Genomic DNA, 24841 nt, shown 5'->3' with positions numbered 1-24841 from the left:
TCCTGAAGAGATTAAAAATGGGAGTGGTTTAATACTCCTTCTAATGTCACAAATACCCCCCTCCCACCAGGATCCCTCTGTCACTGTGATTCTTGCTGGGGAGGTGTAGGAATTTTACCCTCTGGGTCAGTGCAGCAGCCTGAAAGGGAGATGTGATCGATGTGCCCTATTTCTTGGGAATGATCTCCTGCTTCCGTCAATTCTCTTGGGGCAAAGTTTAGGCTTGCCTTTTAAAGGAAATCTGACTTATCAATCCCCACATTTTTCCTAATCATTTTTGAGACATCTCTGTTAGCTCATGGCGAGACGCTAGTTAGAAATGTAACACAGACATGCCAGGGAACACGCGAGGCTAAAAGAGTGTTAACTTTACTGATGAACATGTGATTTGTGTTTATACAGATGCGAGTAAACAAAGAGAACAATAGCCATGCAATTGCCCGTATTCCAGAAATGGCTCTAACTTGGCTGATAAGGCACTCCCCTTCTATCCTCCCAACTAGCAACTACTCGCTGCAGGACAGCATCAAAACACCCTCATCCTTTCAAGAGGAAGGTGTTTTAACACTGCCTGACTTTGGCTAGTCCTCCTTTGCCTTTTTCGCAGGAGGTTCCAGTCGAGGACATTTGTCACGACCCGTGTCCACCTTCTCGTTGGAACCTTCAGCTGGTTTTACTGTATTGTCCGTCTTAGGAGGAAGAGCCACTTCTACTTTCCGCTTGGCCTTGTCAGTCTTTGCTTTTGGCTTATCCTTCTCTTCTTCCTCCTTTTCAGACCCCAGTCTGAAAGCACTAGACTCTGTTTCCATAGGCTCATTTCTCACAGGGGTGGCATCGTCTCTGCTTGGGAGCCTGAAGACAGACTCCGCTGTAACACCTTCTGCTGCAGCTGCCTCTCTTGGTTTTCTCGCACCTTCCAACAACTCAGCATTTGGAAATCCTTCATTCCGGTGCTTTTTATCTTTATTGCCTTTGTTGTCTCCCAGTGGTTTTTCCACCTCTTTCTTTTTTGATGTTTCAGGATCTTTGATGCCACGGCTCTCCCTTCCACATGGTTTTTCAGGGTAATTTCCAGCTGTATGATGGTTTCTGTGCCTCTGCCCAGCAGGATAATCCTGCCTACGTCCCTGAGCACATGGCAAATTCTCTTGTGTGGTGCCAGGTGGACCAAACCTACCTGGAGAAAAGTCCTCTCTGTTTTGTGGAGGTGGAGGTTGACCGCCAACAGCATAGCCCTTGTAAAACTTCTCACTCCGGTGCCTAGAGTTCCCTCGCCGTTCTCTGTATCTTTCCTTTTCAAATGGATCCCTCCAGTCACGGGATCTGCCCTCGTAAGCTTTCCTATCATATGGTGGAACCTCTCTGGACCTGTTAAAACACTCCCTTTCTCCTTCCCCTTGAGGTAGAGTCCGTTTAGTTGGAGACTGGCCCCTAAACACCGGAGACCTTGACCGTGAATGGTATCTTCTGTGCGGGGGTGACCTTAGCCTTGAATGGTGAGAGCCGCGTGACCTTGACCTGGAGCGATAGTTACGACTCTTCCCTTTGCCTCTTCTTGGATACGGCGGCGATCGCGGGGAGGAACGAGACTGGGAACGACTGAATGATCGAGAGTAGGAGTGAGTGGGGGAAGAACTGGATCTTGACTTGGTGTAGGTATACGAACTTCTACAGTAAGATGAAGCACTGCAGGGAGACTTGGACCTGAAAAAAAACCACACAGAAAAAGAAAGAAAAAAGGGTCACACTCCCCAACTTTTTTCCTCTCAAATTTGGTTTGCTTTGTTTGGTTTGGTTTGGTTTTTTTTTATCCTCTCTCCATGTGTTTATGTAATGATGCTGCTGCAAATTGAAGAACTTGTTAGCATGTAAAGTTTCTGCTTCCAAGCTTCTAGCCTGGCTTTCCACTTGATCCTATAATTATATTTAATTTTCGTATGTGATTACGGTTTCCCGAGAAAGTGTTGGTTTTTGGCAGTCCCCTTGTCAGTCCTGTGCTGATGTTTTATTTTAAATAATCTTAGTGCAAGCACAGATCCCTTTGTTAAAGGCCATTCAAAGTAAGCCATTTCAAAATTAATTACCGCGTGTGTTCCCCACAACTACCTGTGCGTACTTATTCATTGCAAATCAGCTGTTGCAGGAGTTACGTGTTACGGCCTCCTTTAACCAGTAGTAGTAGTACAGTTACCGGTAGTAATGCATTGAATTTCTGTGGGACACTTACAGTTCGCAGCCTGATCCGCCACCTGCTGAGCGAATTGTAGTGGCTCTCACTGGATGACCTGTTGCAGTGGGGAGGGAAAAAGAAAAAAATCCCATTCAGTTTATCTGAAGATAAGACTTTTAAAGGAATTCTAAAGTTAGCGTTATTTACCCGTTGTGGGTATTGATTGTCCTTGGGGGCCCAGACGACTCGGCAGTGCTGCTTGTCTTAGTAGCGGAACCTGACGGCCCTTGGCAAAAAACGGTTGGAAAGAGTTGGAAACGAAGCTCTGCTAAAAGACAAGGATCAGTGCCTATGCTGAAATCAAACTAACCTTCTCCTCCAACAACCCGCCGATTGGCTGAGAGGAAGGTTTAGAAAGGTTAGCGGCCGTCACCAGCGCGGCGGGAGGCCCGACAGTCAGGAGTGGTGGTGGAGGTGGTGGCGGTGGCGGCTGCTGCGGCTGCTGCTGCCGAGGGTAGCCAGTTCCATTTTCGAAGTTGTTCACAGCCTAGAGGCAGAAAAACACGGACAAAAAGGGGATAGGAAACTTCAGGAGGCACACAAACAAAAGGCTCCACAGAGGAACATCACTCGCCTGTTCCTGTAAATGCTATCAATCCTAAAATAAATCAGCAGGCAGGGGTAGGAACACATCGCATTAAGCGCCGGCATTAATGACTGGTAACTCAGGGTGTCTGTATTTAAAGCACTTCAGTGTCAACACCGAATTTGAAAGGGAGGCAATCACGTTAAAACTGTGACCTGAATTTGCCAGACTGTCTCTAAGGAGTTGTAAGCTTCTGTAACAAGGGATCATGCACTGGAGGAGTAAATAAATGTAGCCTTGTCCAATTTAGCCCTGCTTCAGGAGCCGTCGATTCATGTTTTCTTCCCTTTCAGCTTTTCAGGAATAGACTTCTCTTACAAGCAGTTCACGGAAAAGCCATCATGTTACCTGGCGTAGGATCTTGTTGGCAGCTAAAGCATCAGGAGAAACATCGCTCTGATGACACGTTGGGCAGGTATGATCCTCAGAATCCAGTAACGCTGTTCTAATACCTGTGTGCAATTAGAGGCATCAAAATAGATTTTAGCCAAACTAAGGACATTTTTGGGGTTCTCATCAGTTAGAAAACCATGTATATGATTAATGGGTGAAGATGATCTTGAATTGGGAACATGAAGCTCAAGTTCAGTAGCCTAATAATTTTCTAGTATGCAGCCAATAACGGTACAGCCCTGATGTTTCACTCCTGTAACATCTGGAGGTGTGGAGTAGGCGGTGTCTTGATGTCTTGGCTCACCTTTTTTCCACTCTCTAGTACAGTGAGAAGTCACCAACCTCAGGGCTAGTGAATAAAAGAGACCTCAAAAACCCGTTAGCAGGTGTGAGTTCTGAAGGTTTCAGCCAACTCTCCCGTGGAGGAGAATGTGCATTAAATGCCCAAGTACCCGATTGCTGCAGACCACAGGAAGTCACCAGCGTTGGCTCTGTAATTTTGTAGGAGGGAAAGGGCTGTGGACAAACGAAATGCATTCGCTATCTAATAGTGTCATCACCGGCGCAGTTACGCCCTCTTCTCATACTCGTCCTTCCACGTGCGAAGGGGATTTAACGAGATACATAAAAAGGAGGAAAAAGCTTTCGGCCTTTCTTTTGCCCTTTATAGGAGAAGAGTCCTTTCCTATTCAGGCTGGGCTTAAGTACTACATAGAACCGGTGAGACAGTAATTTCCTGATCTCCTGTTTCTGCTTTCAGAGGATCAGAGGTGATGTTTTGAATTAACAGCCATGGGGTCACACTTACATTCGTCACAATAACTGTTTCCACAGCAGGGAATAACAGCTGCGTCGGTCATTATATCTTTACAAAGGGGACACAGGAGCTCATCTGGAATAGGCTCATCGGAGGGGGAGGAGGAGGCCGGCTCTTCCGGTAGAAAGGGAGGCTTTTCCTTCTTTCCTCTGGCATAAGCTTCCCTGGAGGTGGGTGGGGAAGGAGAGAGCAAAAAGTTAAAGGTGGGTCAAGGAGAACTTTTCCAAGCTTTGGCTTTTCTCAGGGGAAGAGAACAGGTGGAATTCTTCTCACTCCACATTAGCCTTCTAAAACGTAGGCCGCTAGTTGAAACTCCTTTTCTACAGCCACAGGATGAGAAGAGGGAGGGGGAACAATTTTCCTGCTGCAGACCTCTCCCATTCATTGGGTCAATGGAGAAATCAGCTCAGACTAGGCAAATAATTTTTTGACAGCTAGAAATCGTGTGAAATGAATCCCACCTCTCCGTTGCCAGAGGGTAAAAGTAAATGGCAGGCTGAGGATCAAGTCAGTCTCCGAGTAATGAAGTTTTGGAAATGGAAGAAGTCTATGTTAGAGCTTCTACAAAAGGAGGTCCATGGCAGAACACCAGAAGTGCCACCGAGTGCATTTTAGAGCAGCCGCTCTTGTCAGCACACAGTAGTATTTTCTTAGTTTATAGCAACAGGAGCAGCCTCTCCTGCAGCCTCTTTCACACAGGGGAGGTGATAAAAGTCAGAGGGGGAGGAAACCTCACTCCCACAGCAACTTGTTAACTTTTGCAAGGAGCCTTTGCAGCATCGGACAGAAGCAAAACGCGCTTTCAAAGAGAACGACTCCACTGCAAACACCTCGGAAACCTTTTGCAGAAATACTGATTCTTAGCACGCCACAAGTTTAAGCAGCTTCCAGGGGCATGAACAGGAGGAGCGTCCTATTTTAGGGCCTTGGGATTAGAAAGTATCACGGGTGTTAAGGTTAAGATGCAATGCCAGTGCTTCCTCCCCCGTAACTAGAGGTGCTGGCCCACTCGGCTGCATTGCCGCCCAGGCATTGACGCACGGTTCCTCTCCTTCGCTCCTGGGTCAGTCCCGTTAGTCCCATACTTACGCATTAATAATTGGTATGGCATATTTTCCCGTGCTGGTCAGCATAGCACCCTTTGTGTTGGGATCTTTCACCTCCACCATGAAACTCCTTGGAATGCCCGTGCTCCTCCTAATTCTGGGAACAGGCTCAAAAGTCTTGTCCTGGCAGGAAAAGAAATGCAGGCGTATCTCAAGACCCACACTTAAAACGACATCTCCGTGACTGTTGTTAAATGGCAGGGACGCTCAGCCAGAGGCTTGTGTCATTACACCAGGCAGATATCCAATAGATGGGGCCAGCAGAAACATCCTGGTTTTGTACGAAATACTAAAAGCTGTGAAGTGTCTTTAGAAAGGGTTCAAACCCAAAATAAATTTCCAGTCATATTGAAATACAGAAAAATATGCATGAAAGTTGACAGAGAAAGATCTCTGGCTATGTTTGTTGTGATGGCCTGGAAAAAAGAAAATTTTGCCTTGATAATTGCAGGTGTCCCTTGAATTTTGAAGGGCTTTGCAACTTTGCCATGTAACCTCTCTATTTCACCCCAAGAGAAACACGTCTTAATATGCGTGTTCATGTATCTGTTACCTCACTGCCAAGGTCAAAAACAAAAACGAAGTAACACCAGAAGTCCCCCCCCAACCTTACCCCGTTTGTTGGGCAGTTCTTTATATAGTGGCCAGGTTTTCCACAACGAAAGCAAGTATATGATGGCGGAGGTAGACCCAGGCTGTTCTTCATGTAACTAGAAGGTTTTTGGGAGAAAAAGAAAAAGGGGTGCATGTATCTCTCTTGTTAAAGCAACCATCTCTAGCATTCCTCCGTAATCATTGGGGAACAGATCTGGCGTTATCAACACTTACTTGATTGGATCATATGCACGGCAAGACTGTATCATCATCGCTTTTATTTTGTCTTCTTCGGAAGCGCTGGCTTCAGCCAGACTGGCAGTCTGTGTAACAGGCCGTTAGTCGACACACACGTTAGAAACACTTTAGAGCCCCTGCTAACTTCTTCGTGTTAAGTGAGCTAACTACGGTAAGCAAAACCTGCAGGTTTCTCCAGCTGGCCGTGTCCTTTTACCATGCAAATTGTAATACAAGCCTTACGCAGAACTAGATCTTCATATGAAGGAAACCAGCTGATTTCTTGGTTTTTGAAGTACTATTTGTTCAAACGTTTTAATTACACACTAGTGCAGATACCAGCAGGGTCTAAGGGAGGGACTGTACATTCTTTGGACCGTCCAGCACCAAGCCTTCAGATCAGCCACTCGTGTCTTTGCTTTTAGGTGCATTCCTTCGCAAGAGCAACCAACTACTTTCAGCATTTTATTAAATGGTTGTTTCCTATACACAGTTTTTCCTCAACTGTAACATAATGCAGATCGACACCTATGAAATCATTTCCATTAACCGTGACAGAAAACTTCACAGACACTTGACTGATTTGCTTGAACCCAAGAGATGTACAAGACACATCCAAAACCCACAAAACATTTCTAGGGATAGGCGAAAGTTCAAATATGGCATTTCGTACATAGCAGTAATAAACCAGAGGACTTTTTACAACACATTGACTCCATGCTGAGCCAGTCTGCGCTACAGAGGGTAGAGTAAGTCACAGTTTTGAGCTGCTCTGAGGTGTTGTTCCTGTATTGTTCTGAAATACTTCAATGTTCTCAAAAGCTTCAATGTGTGCACCTCTTGGACGGCTTCTCACATTTTAGAGTAAAACTTCACCTAAGTTTACAGAACCAAGGACACGTTTAGGGACAGCACTAATGCAGACCAGTTTCTTCTGGTGGCTACCTTCCAAATGAATTATTTTTTCCAATATTTTTGCCACGTGTCCACAATTTCATGTCTGTGGTGAGAGAGGGAAGAAGTGGCTAGTGGGGAGAGGTTTCTCTGTCTTGGGAATGAACTCCAGCCTTTCTTTTCAGAAGAAAGAACAAGCTCCTCTGCATTAGGCCCTGCCTTCTCTGAGCTTTGTAACTTTAAAGCCCAGGCACTGAATTGGCTAGCACTACGCCTTCTCACAAGGCGCAATGACTAGTGCTTTCCCAGCCAAAGTTACACATTCCCGGGCAAAAACCGCCAGCAGCTCCACAGCAAAACGCGGCGTGGCAGGAGTTCCAGAAGGTCACCTCCGCCAGCATGCCACACACACGCGTGGGTGTGTTCCTAGACACGGTTAGGGACATAATCACAGCGTACACAGTCTGCGTTCAAGGAAATCAGATTGTGTTGCCCACTGTATCTATACGACAGCTGATGAAATTGTGCAGCGGTCAAAGAATGGCTCTGCAGCTCTGAGGACTAGAAATTCAGAAATAGCCCTGCAATTGTCCGTGTTCCAGGCACGCCTCTAATTTGGCTGCTCCACACCCCCTGGAATGTCCGTCCCTTACAGCCAGTGACATGCTTCTGTAAAAATAGCGCTCCTCCCCAAAGCAGAACTAACGGAATGTATGAAAAAGGGCAAACAGCCTCTGAAGTGCTTCTCCTTTGTGTCTTGAAGATGAGCACTAGTGCAACGTGACGTTGGTGCTGGTAAGGTTCTCCCCTTCTATCTCCCCAAAGTGGCAACTGCTCTTTACAGGAGAGGATCAAAGCATACACACATTTTAAAGTTAACATAAATACTTGACATTATTAAGAATTAAAGTAAAGCATTGTTCGCATTACAACAGTTATACAGCTCTGGATCACAGTGCAAGATTTAAAAATATGAAGCAAACACTTTTTTTTTTTTTTTGAAGTATTTGGTAAGAATATAGATATACCTGAATAAGCTGGGACAGAGAAGCAGATGCAGAGGAGTCATCCATCTGTTCACAAAAAATTAAACACATATTCAAGTTGTACAGTCCAAACATAGCAATAGTTAACCTCTACCGTAGTCTGAAAGTCTGCACGATGCGCTCCGAGTGTGACTGCAAGAGGCATTTCCGACCTCGTGTCATTTGCATTTGCTCAAGGCAAAGTCCAAAGCTACGCCAGCTTAAGAGTGCCCGTGCGGTTAATGAGAAGAAACTAGACTAACCAGACCCGCTTGAGATCAGCTTGTTGCTCCAGAGTATCTCAGAGAGGGAACCTTGTCAAATGGGTCGGGAAGGGTAACTGATGTACTGTTCAGCACGTTTGCCCAACGGCCACCTTCCACGGCCCTCCAGCCCTGGGTCTTTTTTTGTTTCCTTTATATTTCTACTGAAGTATTTCCTGCCAGTCCCTCCAACCAGTCAGTTAGAACCAACATCTCCATGAAACTTGTTTGCCACCCTAAGGCAATACTGCAGAAGAACTGGGGAGGGGCGGGGACACGACTCGACAACCCCCAAACCCCAAATAATCCAAAATCCAAAATCGACAGTCAGTGTATGAACTGCCATTTCAAACGGAAGACTAATCAGAAACTAAAGAGAACTAAAGAAACTGAACAGAAGACTAAATCAAAATCCAGGCTATTACCAGTCAAGCATTTCCTTCTGTTACTTATTTATATTTCAGCAGCAGAAGGACAGTGTTTTCCAGCCTGATGAAAAATGCCCCACAAAGGCCCCAGGCTCTAACCTTGCGCCAAAATTTGTACACTGGGTTTCAGGTATTTTCATTTGCAGACAAGCTATTAGATGAAGCTGCTGCATCAGAGAAAGCGGGAAGAGCAAATGCAGAACTTTAGAATACCACTTTGTGTAGCAACGATATTTACATTCAGGGCAATCTGTTAAAGACATTCATGTACTTGGAGGAGCCCAAACAATATCACTGCAAATAAACAGTTCCAGGAACAAATACCCAGGTATTCAAAGGCACGGAAAGGACTCGTTTAGCTGCCCAGAACTGTCCTCAGAACGTAGGGCGTATGTCAGTTTTAGTTTTTGTTTGAATCCCACGTCAAAGTCAGAAACAGTACCAAGTTTAACAACAATGGTTTCTCGGTGTTTTTTATGAACGTTTTCAAAAACTGTTGGGCAAAGCAAGCAAAAACCGAAGCTAAGTGATACAAGGTGAAAATGGCAAAAATACACTCCGGAGCATTTTCATTGCAAGAAACACAAAGCGCACAAGCAGCTACGCCAACAGACACGTTACTAGCTGTAGACAGACAGATGGAGAGCACGGCACCACGTCCAGTTGTGCAAACCTTGAACCTACATCGCCTATAACCAATCGTACCTTATCTGTACAACACAAAGCCATTCAGGAAATAGCCTCGCATATTCAGGATGAAATACAATGCGTGACTGGGCACAAATACCAATAGTCCCATTAGAACTGTGCAAATGATGGCATTACGCACTTCTTACTATGCTGAATCAAATCCATTGTCTTTGCAGCATAGGCTATGTTTTACTGGAAGAAATTATATGAAGCTACTGTTTGGAAAATTTCATACAAGGCTACGTTGTTCAGAATTCAGTGCAGTGTGCAGAAAAAGGTGTGACCCTGTGCTTTTACATACTGCTTTTGGTGTTCCGCTCACTGGCTCCGTTCGACTTCTGGAAGGAGAAAGAAAGGAAGGTGATCAGAGCTTAAAATAGAGCACTTGTGCCCAACATCAAGCAGTGAAACAGGTTATAAAACCTGCCCATCAGGACATTGTTCGGATAATCTAGTGAATGTGGCCATCTATTCATACACATAAACTGTTCTCATTCTCAAATTCTCACATTCAGTGCAACTAAAAAAAAACCCCAAATCCCAAAATGACCACAACAATCCTGTAGGCAGGATCACGTTTGAGTAGCTGTAATCTCAACCAATACACCCCAGATCTGGGGCCTCAGAGTACCTGCCATACCCTGCCTCCTCCCGCAAATGCAGGAAATAGCCAAACACTGACAATCGGGCTCCTCTGGGATGGGAACAAATTCTAAGCGTACACTACGGTGCGTATCTGTCTTTACTCTGAAAGCAATACAAGCAAGCCCATAGCATAAGGCATCTCTCCACCTGGAGGAAACAGCATCTACAGCTCGGGTCTCAGAACAATCAAGCCCAAGAACAAACCCAACAGAATCATCTTAGAAGTTACCGTTGTTGGAGCCTGAAGCCCATGTCCCAGCAGGCCTAAAAAGGTCAGTCTGCTTTGGGACAGGTCCATTGAAACCTACCCCAGGACAACAAAAACTAACAGCCGCTTTAACAAGGGAGATGCAGTTGGAACGCCACTGGTAAACTAATATCCATTAAACCAGTGACCTCACTGAACCCCCTAGCAAAGACTACACCGCTTTACGGATACTCACGTAACAGAGGTTCTGCTGGTAGCTTTAACTCCTCCAGCAGGGATCCTTCTGACAATTACCGAGGAGTTCCTCGGAATCAGGGCGTCATCATCTGTGTATTCTGAAAACAACATCAGTACAGAAAAAAGCAGTAGTCAGTTTGTAAGAACGTATATCAGTATGTCATTACACAGCACTTCAGAGAATCCCTTTACAGAGAGAAAAGCAACCTTTTATAGGTAACACCGACTTTTATCGTCTCAACACACTCAACAAATGCAGATCAAATTAAAAGGAGGCACAGGCTTTTTGAAGGCACTTCTGCCTTTGCAGAACATGACTCCATGGGCAGATATTCCACTGATATTTAAAATCCTGTTTTCTTTTTGCTTAGGTTAGCATTGCTTCTGTTACTAGATCTCCATTATGGAAAGTTACAGTCCCAGAACTGTAAAAGGTTAGAGTGCTCAGAAAATCTGAGCAAGTCGGCCATCTTCACTCAAGCTCCACTTTGTTCTTTCCAAGATCAGGTCAACATTTAGTCAGGGCTCCTGCACGGGCAAGGTTATAAAAGAACAGTACTCTGTGTGCACGTGTAAGGATTCCAGAGACGGGAAGCACAAAAACACCCCCCAAAAGTGCCCCATCCCCCCTCACTGGGGCAGGATGGGGCAGCTCACACGCTGGCATCGCAGGGCCACCCGTACTGGCTGCATCCCTTCCCCTTGGGCAGGAAATTCAGCTCCCTGCAAAAACAATGCTTGGGAAGGGAAATTGTGGGCATGGGAAACCGTTGGGATAGGAAACCATCACGGGTCTGAGAAATCACCGTGGGGATGGGAAACCCTCACCGGGATGAGAAATGAGCATTGCGGACAGGAAACCATCAGCAGGATGGGACGTCATTGAGACGGGCAGTTGCTGTGGCATGAGAAATGAAACCCTGGCAGGGCTGGCTGAGGCAGGTGCTGGTGGAATGATCGCCATGGGGACAGAACCCCAGAACACTCTTTGCCCCAGACAAACCCCACACTGACCCGCCGCCATGGCAGGTACAGCAGCAGGTCCTGCTCCTCGTGGTGCTCCTGCCCTCCGGGTAACCCCCCAAGGGGCTCTGCCCACCAGTAGCTCACCCCACCACCCCTCTTTGCTTCCCCCAACAGAGAGGTTCCCTCTGCAGCTGCCGACGGCATCGGAGGTGTCCAACATGCGCTTCACCACCACGGCCATGCCGCCACCGGTCAGTGCCTGTGTGCTGCCCTCTGCCCCAGGGCTGCCGGTGTCCGGTGAGCCTGCCCGGCTCCACACCGTCACCTACCAGCGGGGCCAGCCCACCGTCTGGCAGGTGGTGCCAGGGCCCCTGGGGGCGCCGGGGCAGGTGGTGCAGGGCCCCTGCGGGTTGTCGCTTTCCACAGTGGTGCAGGTCCCCGCTGGGGTGCAACTCCCTACTGGGGTGCTGCTCCCCCCTGCAATGCAGCTCCCCGCCGGGGTGCAGCTCCGCACTGGTCCCCGAGGCCCCGCGCCCGCCGCCCCCACGCACCTTCCTTGGTCTGGGCGTTGGAGATCTGCAGGTCGCTCCTGGTCGCCTTCAGCTTCTCGCGGCCCATGATCTGGCGCTTGAGGTCGCGCAGGGTGATGTGGAGGCCACTGAAGGTGACCGTATCATAGTTCAGCCTGGAGAAGAACTTGTAGTGGACACAGGACATGGTCGGGGCCAGGCGGTGCCTGCTCTGGGATGGCGTCTACTGCAGCACGCGGTGTCATGGTCCTCTTATATGCTCAGCACATTATGAAGAAAGACCTGCATCATGTGGGTGTGGCAGCCCCGCCCTCGTTGCCCTAATGCCGAGTGGCCCTTAGGGGAGGGGGTTCCAGCAGCCCCGCTGTCCTGTCACCCCCCAGGTCTGTCGCTGCCCGGTGTCCTGTCACACCCCGAGGTCTGCGCTGTCCCTCCCGCCACCCCCTGGGCCTTCGCCACCCAGCGTCACCTCCCATCAGCCCCGGGGCCCGCGCTGGCTCTCCCAACAGCCCTGGGCCCATCACCGCCCCATGTCCTCTCACCCCCACGCCTCTCACCGCCCGCTCTCCCTCCTGTCACCCCCCCAGGCTGACACCACCCACTGCTCCCTCCTGTCGGCAGAGAGCCAGGGCAAGACAGCCTGGGGGAGAGGCAGCGGTTTGAGTGTATCTTGTTGCATTTATGGAAGGTTCCGCCAAAGAAGGCAATGACCATTTACGGTTATTGCCATAACCCAACGTAATTCCCCACAGTGGCACATCCGCACTTGCTTGAACTCTGGAGGGGAGGACAAGGAAGTAAGGAATGAACCCTTAGCCTTAGGAGGTGCCCCAGGACACTATTTCTTGCTTTCTCCACCACCACAGCTGCTGCTGCAACAGCCTCAGTCCATGAAATCAGGCCCTGAGTTACGAGGTCTAGTTCTCCTGAGGAACATGCTGCGCCTTGCTGACCTTTTGGGGCCAACCGGCTGTCCCTCCTGTTCAGGGAAATCTGATAGAAACTGATTGTTGTAGCCTGGCAGGGCTAACGCGGGAGCTTCCACGACTTCTTGCTCTAGATCTTTCAGTGCCTTCTGGGTTTCCAGAGCCAGGAAACCCTTCTGAGTTCAGGGCTGCCCTCTATATCCAAGGGATGGTTATTGTTGCTCTCGGTGTCTCTTTGCTTCTTCTGTTAATGGTGCGTGGGAAGCGTAGGTTTTAATACGGTAGCCTTGCTTATAAGCCTGTGGTGGAATAGGGATTATACATATTCAGCCCATAATCTGGCCATCGCCACAGGGCAAACTACAGCAGCAGGGGCAAACAAGCCCCACTGTTGGCTATGCACTCAAAGCCCACCCGCTACCTGAAACCAACTCTCCCGGGTGTCTGTCGTGTTGAATTCTCAGTGGTACAAGGACAGGCATCTACGTGATGAGTTTTCACTGAAGAAAGGAAGGATACCGCCCTTGCACCAAGAAGGGTTTGTCGCTAGTCTGAAGGGAGAGCCCTGCCTGTGCTTGGAGAGCAAAGCTGTTGACAAGCTTACTCACTCTGTAGGGGCTGGGAACTGGAAATGCCAATAGAGCCTTCAAATTAATAGGATGGGTGGACGTGGACCATTCAGCCCTTAGGACCATACAGACAAAAAGGGGAGCCTTATGCCTGGAACGTTCCATAGATCTTTTCCTAGGCCTAAAGGCAGTGGGTATTCCTCCACAGATTCTTTCTAAGCCTTGCTATATACCACATCTGCTGAATGTGGAAGGGAGATTTTCCAGAAGACCTTACATAGGACCTACTCCAATAAGCCATCACGCTGTAGATTTCTTCCTGGATGGAGTCTATTGGGATCAGCAGACTCTGAGGCAATTCACAGATAGATTAACTTGATAGGCTGCAGGAAGGCATAATCAGGCTAAAGCTAATGTTAAAAGTTTGGTTGCCACTATGGGCCTAGAACCTGTGTATCTGTTGCTTTAATAAACTGCACTATTCATTAATCTAGCCGTGATCGTTCTCATTGAATGTGACTGGCCCTAGAACACGACATTGGGCATCTGCCAAATCAGTTACTAACAACAAATACTCTGATGAGCGGTTACTTCTACAACCCTTGGAAAATAAACCATTGACCAAGTTGGAGACTAAGCCTGGATTTAGCCAAACCTAGATTCCTCTCGGAGAAGGAGTTTAGAAAGCAAGGGGGTCCTGTCTGAACCACGTGACCCAACGGTAGGATCTCCCCCTAGCCACTCCTCAGACTCTTACCTTTAACCCAATGCAGGGGCACCCCAAATGGGCCTTTACACAGGGTTCTTACACCCTTCAGCTGGTCAGGTGCAAGGTGACGTGACCAGTCACTAGCACCCACGCTACCGATTACTAATCATAGTCAAACTTTGCAGAGCAACCCCGATGTCCCTGCAGTCAGTCTTCCTCGACTTACTGATCTGTGCTGCCAGACAATGCTGGGAGGGTTTCAAAGATGTGTCAGAGGGGCTAGGACGCTGGCATTATCTTGGGTGACCTGGGGTATCCTTATCCTTCATGGACAGCTCTAAGCTGCCCAGATGCAAAGCCCTTCTTCCCAGGGCCAGGCTGTTTAGTTGGTTGGTTTTGGTTTGTTTGTTGTTTGTTGTGTTTTTTAATACTGGGCTCCCTTGATTTACTTCAGCGTCAAGAATAGCAAAGCGTCCAGGGAAACTCCACTCCCTCATCACAGTACAGCGTATCATGTGAACTCATCATATTGACATCTACAAAGCTAATAGACTTTCCTACAATAAAGACTGGTTGATTCACTAGTTAGGGAAGGGAATTTTCATAACGTGCCCTATGGGTCCCACCAGCCAGGGCCCCATCAAGCCAGTGACAGGCTGACGGAGAGCCTGCAGGGATGCCATCGGGGGAGGACTGGTCTCCTTTAGTGGTGAGATTTGCTGCTGCAAATCAGAAATCCCCTGCAGCACTCAGGGCATGTCAGCGTCCCTGACACAACCGTCCGTGGCATTTCATTTCATTTGATCCCTGCCATTCCTGAGACTGACACGGCCACCTGGCAGCCCCCAGCCCCAGGACTACAGCCCCTGGCATGCTCTGCGGTGCTCCTGCCCTGCTGTCTGAACCTGCGGGGTCACCGTCCCCCAGCCCCGCTCTGCCCCACCGCCAGGCCCCATGGTCGCCTCTGTGGGGCTGCCCAGATCCTGGAGCCCCCGTGGAGCAGGGGGGAGGAGGAGGAGGAGGAGGAGGAGGAGAGAGGGACAGAGCAGCGGAGAGGGGTGGGACGGGGCAGTGGGGGGGCCAGAGAGGGATCGCAGATGGACAGAGGGACGAGGAGAACGAGGGAGGAGCTGGGCAGAGAGCGGAGAAAGGAAACCCCTGGTAAGGAGCAGGCATAGGGACAGGGAGAAGGGGCTGGAGGGGAAGGGGCAGGGGGCAGCCAGGACCATGGTGGTGAGCAGCGGGATGAGGGACAGAGAGAGCAGAGGAGGGCAGGAGGAAGGGCAGGAGGAAGGGCAGGAGGAAGGGCAGGAGGAAGGGCAGGAGGAAGGGCCCAACACAGGCAGGGCGAAGGAGCGGGACAGAGGGTAAAAGGTGAGAGGAAAAAGGAAGGAGAGAGGGAAAGGGAGAGGCAGGGACCAAGAGCAGGACACAGAGAAAAGAAGCAAAACTCTGCAGTCAGTCCTATAATCTAGCAGCTAACTGCCTCTTCTCTGAAAAGATGCAAAAACTGCTTTCAGTGATGGCGCAAGCAGCTGCACAAAGCACTTGCCTTGTCCTGCCCTATCACCTACTCCACAATCCTGCCTCCCTTCTGCTGTTAAATCCTGTTCCTGCAAGAGAAGTGACAACCAGTTGGTGTCCCCTCTGTGGCATCTTACCTGCATCTTCCCGAGCTGGACAGCTGGTGGGAACTGCCACCCTCAGCCCCGGCTGAGCTTGAAGTCTTCTCCTGGCACAGGCACAGCTCTGGGTGTGCATGGTGCGTACCATGCTTCCTGAAGGAGAAGAGCAAGACTCAGACTTATTCCTGGGCAACGTCCAGCTGGGAAGACCCGATATGAAGGCAGGTTTGCCGCAGGTCCTGCGGCTGCTCCAGGGGTCCTCCCTGTCCCCAGCTCAGCCACAGCTCCCACATCTGGCTCTTTTCTAGCAGGATTTTGGAAAGCCCGTTCCCAGCTGTGAGTGCCAGGCCAAGGGCACAGGGCAGAAACAGCCCCCTCCCACGAAGGCCCCAGCCCCCAACTGGCCCCTGCCCCAAACTACTAAAACCTCCAAGCAGGCTCTCCCTGTAACTACACTATCTTCAGTTTTAAGAAAAGAAACCACACGCTGCCAGATCCAGCAGTCCAGCTAAGACTGTTAGAGGGTGATTGGGGATTCAGCTCCACAACATAAGAGAGTCTCAGCCACCGTGATGGTCATCACTGACCCACAAAAGCTGCATTGTCAAAAATCTTACAGCTAATTAAAATTACCCTCTCCTCCTCAAGTCTTGCTTCTTCTCGTACCCTCAGACTACCACAATAATAATCATGTAATTATTCTGTAATTACCACCGATCTGAACCCCCTCCAAAGCATTATTCCCTGAACTGATTGACAGCACTGGTGGTAAGGGAGAATCATAGAACCATAGAATTGTTAAGGTTGGAAAAGACCCTTTGGACCGAGGCCAACCGCTAACCTATCACTGCCAAGTCCACCACTAAACCATGTCATCAAGCACCACGTCTACCTTTGTTTTGAATACCTCCAGGGATGGAGACTCAGCCACTTCCCTGGGCAGCCTGTTCCAATGTTTGACAACCCTTTTGGTGAAGAAGTTTTTTCTAATGTCCAACCTAAACTTCCCCTGGTGCAGCTTGAGGCCATTTCCTCTTGTCCTATTGCTTGTTACTAGGTAGAAGAGTCCAACCCCCACCTCACTACAAGCTCCTTTCAGGTAGTTGTAGAGAGCAATAAGGTCTCCCCTCAGCCTCCTCTTCTCCAGCGTAAACAACCCCAGCTCCTTCACTCCAAGTTCTGGCTCTGCCACAGATTACCTGATTACAGGCCCTGAGAGCAGCTTCCACCGACGGTCACCTGCTACGCACCAACAGGAACAGCACTGGCTTCTCCCCTGCCCACCTCCGTGCTCGCGAGGAGGTGTTCACACACGCCTGGCAGCTGGCCTTGCTGCCTGAAAACCCTTGCTGTGCTGCCTAAGGCCATGAAAACTGTCACGCTACGGCTGTACGCACACCACTGTTCCTCATCCCGAGTGACACTGCCCACTCCTGTGTACTCCCACCTGCCCACAGCCGTCTGTCGTTTTCAATCCTGTAAGCATTTTGGAAAAGCACACTTTTGTTTTTGTAATACCTGCTTTGAGCTCACTACAGGACAGGCCCGGAGTCCATGGCTATGGCTGGTAAAGTCCGTAGCAATACAGAACTGCGCCGGGATGAAGAATACCCAGTAGTTGAGCTCATTTCAGTTGTTTAAGCCAAGGCTTTTGGCTAGAACGCAGTCAAGAATGCTTAAAACCAGAACTACCCTCCACTCCCTCCTTGACTGGCACCTCTCTCTTCGTCAGTTCTTTGCATTTCTTTAGTTCCTGGGCAGCACATATCAAGATTCTCCTGTTTAAAAGAAACAAGAAAGATCGGTCACAAATATGCAGAAAACCTGCCAATCACATACAGGGTACCCACAGAGTAACGTTATCAAGGCCCTGCATACAGACAAAAGACTAAGTTAAGGCACTGGGGAGGAGAGAGCAGGAACAGCCCTCTGGCACCCACGTGGGGTAACAAGGGTGTCACTTAATCCCAGCTGCCGCATACACTGTACCTGCTTCCATCGCCCCCCGCCCATGAATTGCTTTCCAGGCTCTTCCCTCTCAGCGCAGCTTGGATGTCTGCACTCTGGCTCAGGGCTGACTGGGTGACCTTCTCAGTGCTTTCACTTTGCTTCAGGCTTGGTATGGGCACGAGGCCTCATCCCTTTGGCTTGGCCCCCCAGCAGCAGGTGGGCAAGTGGCAGGTTTGCGAGTGGTTTGATGGAACTGCGCTTGTACACCTAGCAGAGATTAACCACCAGCCATAGAGAAAGCCCACAGAAACTGCCAGAGAGTAGCAGAAAGAAACATCAGGGCTGGTCACTGTTCGATACACAGGTTTTGGAACTTTGGAGACTGGAGCTCCCAACAGGCTCGGCTCTTTGAATGGAAACGTCCTTCAGCTTTTGATCCTGAAAGAAATATTACAGACTGCCCCATCCCTCCTTTGCCGGTGCCTGAAGCCTCTGCCTGTCCATGCCCACTTCTCTTCCGTGCTTACAAAGTAGGTTTAAGCTGCAAACCAGTCAGTACTACAAACTGGCAGCCAAATGCCTGCGCTCTCACAGGTGTGGAAACTGCAGTTAAAGACAACTCAGGTACCATGACAAGCCTTCTGGTCTGGCTTAGGTTTTAAAACGCAAGGTCTTCTGACCCCCTCTCCTGCCATTGCGCTGACTGCAGCATTGCACATCCCCTGGCTTCTCAAGCTCTTCCCCAGCAGTCTCCTCCTGGCCACTCTGCTACACGGTCTCAGGGAACCAGATTCTCGATCTACTCTAGCATCTCCCAGTAATGAGAAAACAGACATGCTCTCCCAGCACACTGTGCTCCTCTCACCTGTTCTGCTCTCTCTGCATTGCCCTCTCCTCATCTCCAGACACCAGTTTTGACCTTCAGCCAGATCTCCACTGCTTGTAAAATTCCCCCGTTTCAAGGAAATCAACAAGATGACCACCTCCTCCTGATCCTTGTCTCTCAAGGGAACTTTGCTCTGGCAACCAATACAGAGAACAGCAGAGCGATCACAAAAGCATCAAGGCTTGCCCCAGAGGTAGGTGGGATGAGGTTTGCTGCTCTTCTGCAGGGAAGCGCAGCACAAAGAAAACCTTGTGAGGTTTAAGCATTAACAACCTCACTGGGCTTCCACTGCCTTCTGCAGGCCTCTCGCTGTTAACATGGCAAACTTCCCAGCCCCCTGGGTTTCCAGAAGGCTTATTTTGGCTTGGCCTAGACTATCCGCTAACATCTGCACTGCCAAACCCTTGTACACCTGAGTGTGCTCCTCACAGCTCCATCCCGCTGTACCCTGTGGGATGTGAGGCTCAGGGTGAGCAGGGCTGCACAGATATGTGCTGGAAGGCAGCACAACAGGAATATATATATATGAGGCTGGTGGAGGAAATGTTGAGTATCGACACTGGGAAATGTGATTGACGCCAGTTCAGTCTCTGCAGCAGGATCCAGGACGCCTCAGTACTGAGCAGCGACTCTCTTTGGAGACCATGAGGCAACAGGTACCCTCGCTCCCGCAAGCTGCTCTAGCTGACATCTCATTTCTCGCACCCCTGCCCTCTCCTTCCCCTCCAGCTTTCCAGACTGTGGCAGTCGTCCTCTGAGGGTAAGACAAGAGAAAGTGCCCCTTGCTGAAACAACACCATTTCCTCCACTGCAGCCACCCTAGGCCTGCACACATATGGCAGCGGCAGCACTTCACTCCCATTCTGCTCCCTACCTGCCCCCAGGATGACCTGAAGGAAGCCTGCTCCCAGCATCTTCCTCGTGCCCACAGCAGCCTCCCCAAAGAAGGCGACTATTGGCCGCTTCTGTTTGCGCAGGAGGTTATGCGGCGTGACAAGATCCTGGGGTGCACACAGAAGGGGGTGCCACCCTTCCCCCAGGGCCGGTGGCTCTCTGGTGATGAGCACGGGAAAGCTCAGAAAACACCCCGAGAGCGCCCTTACCCAGAGTCAATGTGCCAGGAGGTGTGACACCATCGGGGGTGAAGCAGCCTAACGCTCCAAAACTGTTCTTCTCTCTCCTCTTCCCTGTCTTCTCAGGGCTTCCCTCAGCAGGGTTTGCTCCTGACTTCTTGCAGATGCAAACAGAAACCCTTCTGTTACGGCCGAGGAACTGACTCACCCATGAGCTATTTTTCAGAAAGGGCTACGGTTACTTGTCTGACATAAGCAATGCCCAAACAGAGTTTCTGATGCACCTCCTGAGCACAGGGTTGCCAACAAGGGATTGCCAAGACTCAGAGTAACTCACATCACTTAACAACCCACAAGAGGCAATTGCATGTGAGAACAAACACAAAGAAAGGAGTCTTTTCAGAATCGCTATCCACTGCAGCGAGCGAGGAAAGCAAGCGGCCAACTCAATGTGAGTGATAGAGCAAGCTTCAGCTTTATTTTTAAGTCACAGCGCTTTTATATGCTCTTGTAAACAAGCTTCAACAATTACCTAATACAGGTTGCGACACCTTCTTAACAAACAGTCTATTTCTGTACTTCGTGCCTAATTCCTTGTTCTTGTTTATCGTTTGCTCTCAAGGCCGAGAGATATCCCTGCCTTTCTTCTTTGCTCTCAAGGCCGGGATATCTCTCGCCTTTCTCCCTCCTCCTGGTGACTTGCAGATTCTCTGTAATTTCCCATCAGTGGGTCTGATCTCTGTAATTTTCCATCAGCGGGTCTGATGCCGGGTCTGTAGTCAAGCTAATTCCATCGCATACCTATAACTCTCCAGCCCGCTTTCTATCTCAAACAACTTATCATGAGACCCACATGCTGATTCAAACCTATAGTTTCCCACATATCCCCCTTTTTCTTTTGTTCCTTGAGAAAGGAACACGGCACTCATACTTCTTTCCATCATTCGTTGCATACATTGCGATATACAAGGGACACAGAGTAATATAATGATAAACAGTATAAATATTATTAATCCCATCTGCAAAATACTCTTGATCCAATTGCCAATGCCCCATCCATTAAACAAGCTGTTAAACCAATGCCATGGATCATCCTCCCTAAGTTCTGAGACCCTTCTTCTTAAGCTCTCAATACTTGCATGTATTGATTCCGAGTGATCTGATAGATTCATGCAACACATCCCTTCAAATTCAGCACACCCATGTCCTTGGGCTAAAAGCAAAAAATCTATGGCTGCGCGGTTTTGCAGCGTAGCGTGTCTTACAGAGCCTACATCTAGTAATAAACCAGATAATGCCTTTGATGTGGCATTTGTGTGTTTAACTAGCCAACACCCTAGCTTGTTTAATGTCGTGAGGCTTTGAGCAACACCAACTCCAGGAGCCAAGAAGGAAACAGCTATGATCTTTGTAGGATTCCAAAATTCAGCTGTAGAGTCACAGTTATCCTCAAACTTATGAGGGCTCCTTTCGCTTCTCATCTTTCTATGATGTTGATAAATCATTGAAGTGTTAGGGGTAAGAAACGTTAGGCGACCTATAGAGCAAGGCCCTCCCTTTATATGTGACGGGATGCCAGGCCAAGCCCGATCTCCACAAATTAAAAACAAACCTGCAGGTAGCGCAATAGGCATATTGTTAGAGCGTGATATATTTACAGAGGTATAGTTACACCAAGCAGTAGCATTTTTATATATACTTAGGGTAGCAATCACAGACCAAGAAAGAAACTGGTTCTTTCCCGTGTAATTAAAATATAAACAAGCATCCATTGACAAAGAACCCAATAGCTCAAGCTCTTGTGGCTCAAGATTAGTTTGAGGGCGATGGACTGCCCAACTGTCCCAATTATTCACACAATTCTGGGGAGTATCACAAAGGCTTCCTAAGTGTGGTGTATTTTGTGGTATCACTAGCGTCCAATTATCAACTGGCACTCCAACCAAACAGGTGGAGAAGGGATTTCCTGGTGATGACAATGATAGGCAGATGGAATCTTGGCCTGTTAGACTTGCCAGGGTAACCCATACATTCTGTTTGGGCTGGGGCGGTATGTATATGCCCTCGGTGATTCTTATCACGATACTTACGATGACTAATGGGAGTACTCTCGTGTACATTTTTTCTTTGTCTTTTCCCAGTGCCTTGGTGTTACTTCCCATATTTCAGGTGTATCGTCTAGAACCCTCTACCTCGTGGCCTGTGATGATTAAAACCTTATGTGTCTGTAAGTGGTGATAGTAGCAACTGTCACACCACCTCCTAGCTCGATGGGTTTTTACCCACCTGCGCTATTGACAGTTATGACACTCTCTTAGTACCCAGGGTCGGCACTTATCGCATTGGGGACACTATCCGTATCCTGTCTACCTCTACCGGTGTAGTCATACGTCTTCACCATCTACTTCGCAGATTTCGTCCTTCTGTTCACTAGGCATAGCCTTTACCCACCTACTGGGTATCCACCTTGGACCTGTGGGGGTAAGCACACACATGTAACCTCGACCAAAATACTTGACTTCCACGGGCCCTTGCCATAGACCAGTGGAAGGGTCTCGATACTTCACCATTACTGCCTGTCTTGACTCTTTCCTATCGTCATTTCCATGCACCCACGCAGGAGGGTTATCGTGTTCTGCAAATATGCATAAGTGATTTAATACAAACAAAACTTTTGCACAAACAAAACTTTTGCCATTCCAACACCCTTATCTTCTCCCCCTTTTTCTTTTTGCACTGAGTAAGTGCACCCAAAATGTGAGTAGAACCATGGAGTATGGTGAGCTCGATGGGGAGATCGGGGTCCAGGCGGTCTACTGCTCTCTGGACGATCTCGGAGCTAAGACGTTGTATCATAGTGTGTTGTTCAGCAGTCGGTCGGACCGGCGCGGCAGGGTCAGTGCCCTTTAACATTGGGCGAAGAATTGAGAGTCACTGATGCGCCACCCAAGGTATTTCCATACCGGTGAACGTTGAACCTTCTCTGCTGCTATTACTAGGTCGTGTAGCTGGAGCTGTTGCTGTAAATATAATTCTTGCTGTGCTGAGAAAGGTTGTACTTGCGCAAACAAGATGCCATCCATGTAATGGTAAATTATAGTGTCCGGCCATTGCTGCCTCACTTCTTTCAATGCAGCATCTACGAAGAGTTGACACAGAGTAGGGGTATTCTTCATGCCTTGTGGCAATACTGTCCATTCGAAGCATAAGTCAGGACCCTCTCTGTTGATTGCTGGTAATGTAAATGCAAACCGCTGGGTATCCTGAGGATGCAGCTTTGTAGTAAAAAAGCAGTCCTTTAAGTCGATAATTAGTAAATGCCAGCCAGTTGGTAGCATGGCTGGATTTGGAAGGCCAGGCTGTAAAGCCCCCATCGCTTGCATTTGCTGATTTACTGCCCGTAGATCATGTAACAGCTTGAGATGTCCTTGATCTAATTGTTCTTTTATTAATATATGGGCTTGTTGTAGACTTTCCCGTTTGAGCGGCCACTGCCCGACCCATACTGGCTCTTCTGTGAGCCATGTCAGTGGGATTGGGAAAGTCCATGTGGCAGTGACCCTCTTTGGTTACTGTTGAGAGTTTTTGGCTGGACCCAATGGGGCGAGAGCGGCACAAACTTGTTGCTGAACCTGTACCATTCCCTGCCCAACTTCCCTCAATGCTTCAACTAACATAGCTCGGGGGCCGGGAGGTACCCGACTCATGCGTTCAAGCATCACCTCAATGCCTGCGTCTAGGGGAAGTGTAATTAAAATGCTTTTAGTAGCATGGTTGGAGTTTTCCATAACACATTGACGCAGCAATGGGCCCTTCATAAAAATTTTCCAATCAAGAGGATTATGGTGTGCGAATAAATTTTGATTGTTAGCAGGGTCCGGTTGATAGATGACAGGGAAAGCCTGAGCTAGCAAGTCGGCGATCTCTAGGTCCCCGTTCTGTAATGCCTCTAACCCGATTTTTCGCCAGTCAACCTGGCTACGCACAGCAGGCACAGAACGGTGACTAGACAGCGTGCTCGGCTTATTTTCCTCCACCGGAGAGACTACATCACATAAATTTTCAATATCTTCACCTCCCTTTCCCAAGCTTATTCCTCCTCCGCTAGTTTCTACAGATGTAGATTTATCAGGGGCGGGAGGGGGCGGAATAAGGGGTTTTCGAGGTACGACAACTGGGATCCCCGAGAAGGGAGGTGAGAGATTGTCTAAGCCAATTCCAATCTTTCCAGCATTGGGGTCACAGTTGTCTAGCCGATCAGAGGCGGCTGTTGCTAATCTTTTTTCAGTTTTATATTTTTTCATACAGTTAATCACTTCCCGCCAAGGTTTCATTAACTTTTTCGCTGTCTTATCGTCATCTATCACCAAGTCCCACAAACAATCATCATAGGCTCTCCCCTCCTCTACTTCAAAAATCGACTCCGGTTCTTTAAAAAACCCTTTCGTTTTACCCACTCCAACTAATCCTGACAAGTCTTTTAACTGACTTACTCCCCGCTTTTCTAAAAAGCGCTTTAATAATTCGAAAGCTACCTCGACCTCCATCGCCCGATGTGAGGAAAATCAGCGTCTTTGTATGGCTCTTGCTCCCGGGTTAGCTTCAATTGCGGAAAGCGGATCCCCTCTTGAATCCCAAGGTTCGATCCAGGCCGGAGGGTCGGGACGTATCAGAAATGATGCATAAATCGACTCCTTTTTGCCCCCTGGCCGCCGTCTGCCAGTGCGTCTCCGTCTCTCGCTGCCGTATCCGAAATAATCCTTTTCAGGTCCCTGTTCGGGCGCCAGTTGCGGCGAGCGAGGAAAGCAAGCGGCCAACTCAATGTGAGTGATAGAGCAAGCTTCAGCTTTATTTTTAAGTCACAGCGCTTTTATATGCTCTTGTAAACAAGCTTCAACAATTACCTAATACAGGTTGCGACACCTTCTTAACAAACAGTCTATTTCTGTACTTCGTGCCTAATTCCTTGTTCTTGTTTATCGTTTGCTCTCAAGGCCGAGAGATATCCCTGCCTTTCTTCTTTGCTCTCAAGGCCGGGATATCTCTCGCCTTTCTCCCTCCTCCTGGTGACCTGCAGATTCTCTGTAATTTCCCATCAGTGGGTCTGATCTCTGTAATTTTCCATCAGCAGGTCTGACGCCGGGTCTGTAGTCAAGCTAATTCCATCGCATACCTATAACTCTCCAGCCCGCTTTCTGTCTCAAACAACTTATCATGAGACCCACATGCTGATTCAAACCTATAGTTTCCCACA

At 48.7% G+C, this 24841-nt stretch overlaps 1 protein-coding gene across 1 annotated transcript; it reads right to left on the bottom strand.

Annotated features, from left to right (window-relative positions):
• Positions 1-545: 545 nt before the first annotated feature.
• LOC135311323 (E3 ubiquitin-protein ligase RBBP6-like) lies at positions 546-12036 on the bottom strand. The gene is given in 11 exon segments (XM_064440448.1): positions 546-1706; positions 2541-2717; positions 3165-3268; positions 4018-4190; positions 5116-5255; positions 5746-5842; positions 5961-6049; positions 7886-7930; positions 9565-9601; positions 10352-10451; positions 11871-12036. Coding segments are annotated over 11 exon segments (2289 nt in total).
• Positions 12037-24841: the final 12805 nt, after the last annotated feature.

The sequence above is a fragment of the Phalacrocorax carbo genome, unplaced genomic scaffold (assembly GCF_963921805.1).
Source record: "Phalacrocorax carbo unplaced genomic scaffold, bPhaCar2.1 SCAFFOLD_36, whole genome shotgun sequence".
In the NCBI taxonomy this organism is placed as follows: Eukaryota; Metazoa; Chordata; class Aves; order Suliformes; family Phalacrocoracidae; genus Phalacrocorax; species Phalacrocorax carbo.
Note: the sequence above shows the minus strand (reverse complement) of the source record. Positions and strands in the feature narration are given on the sequence as shown.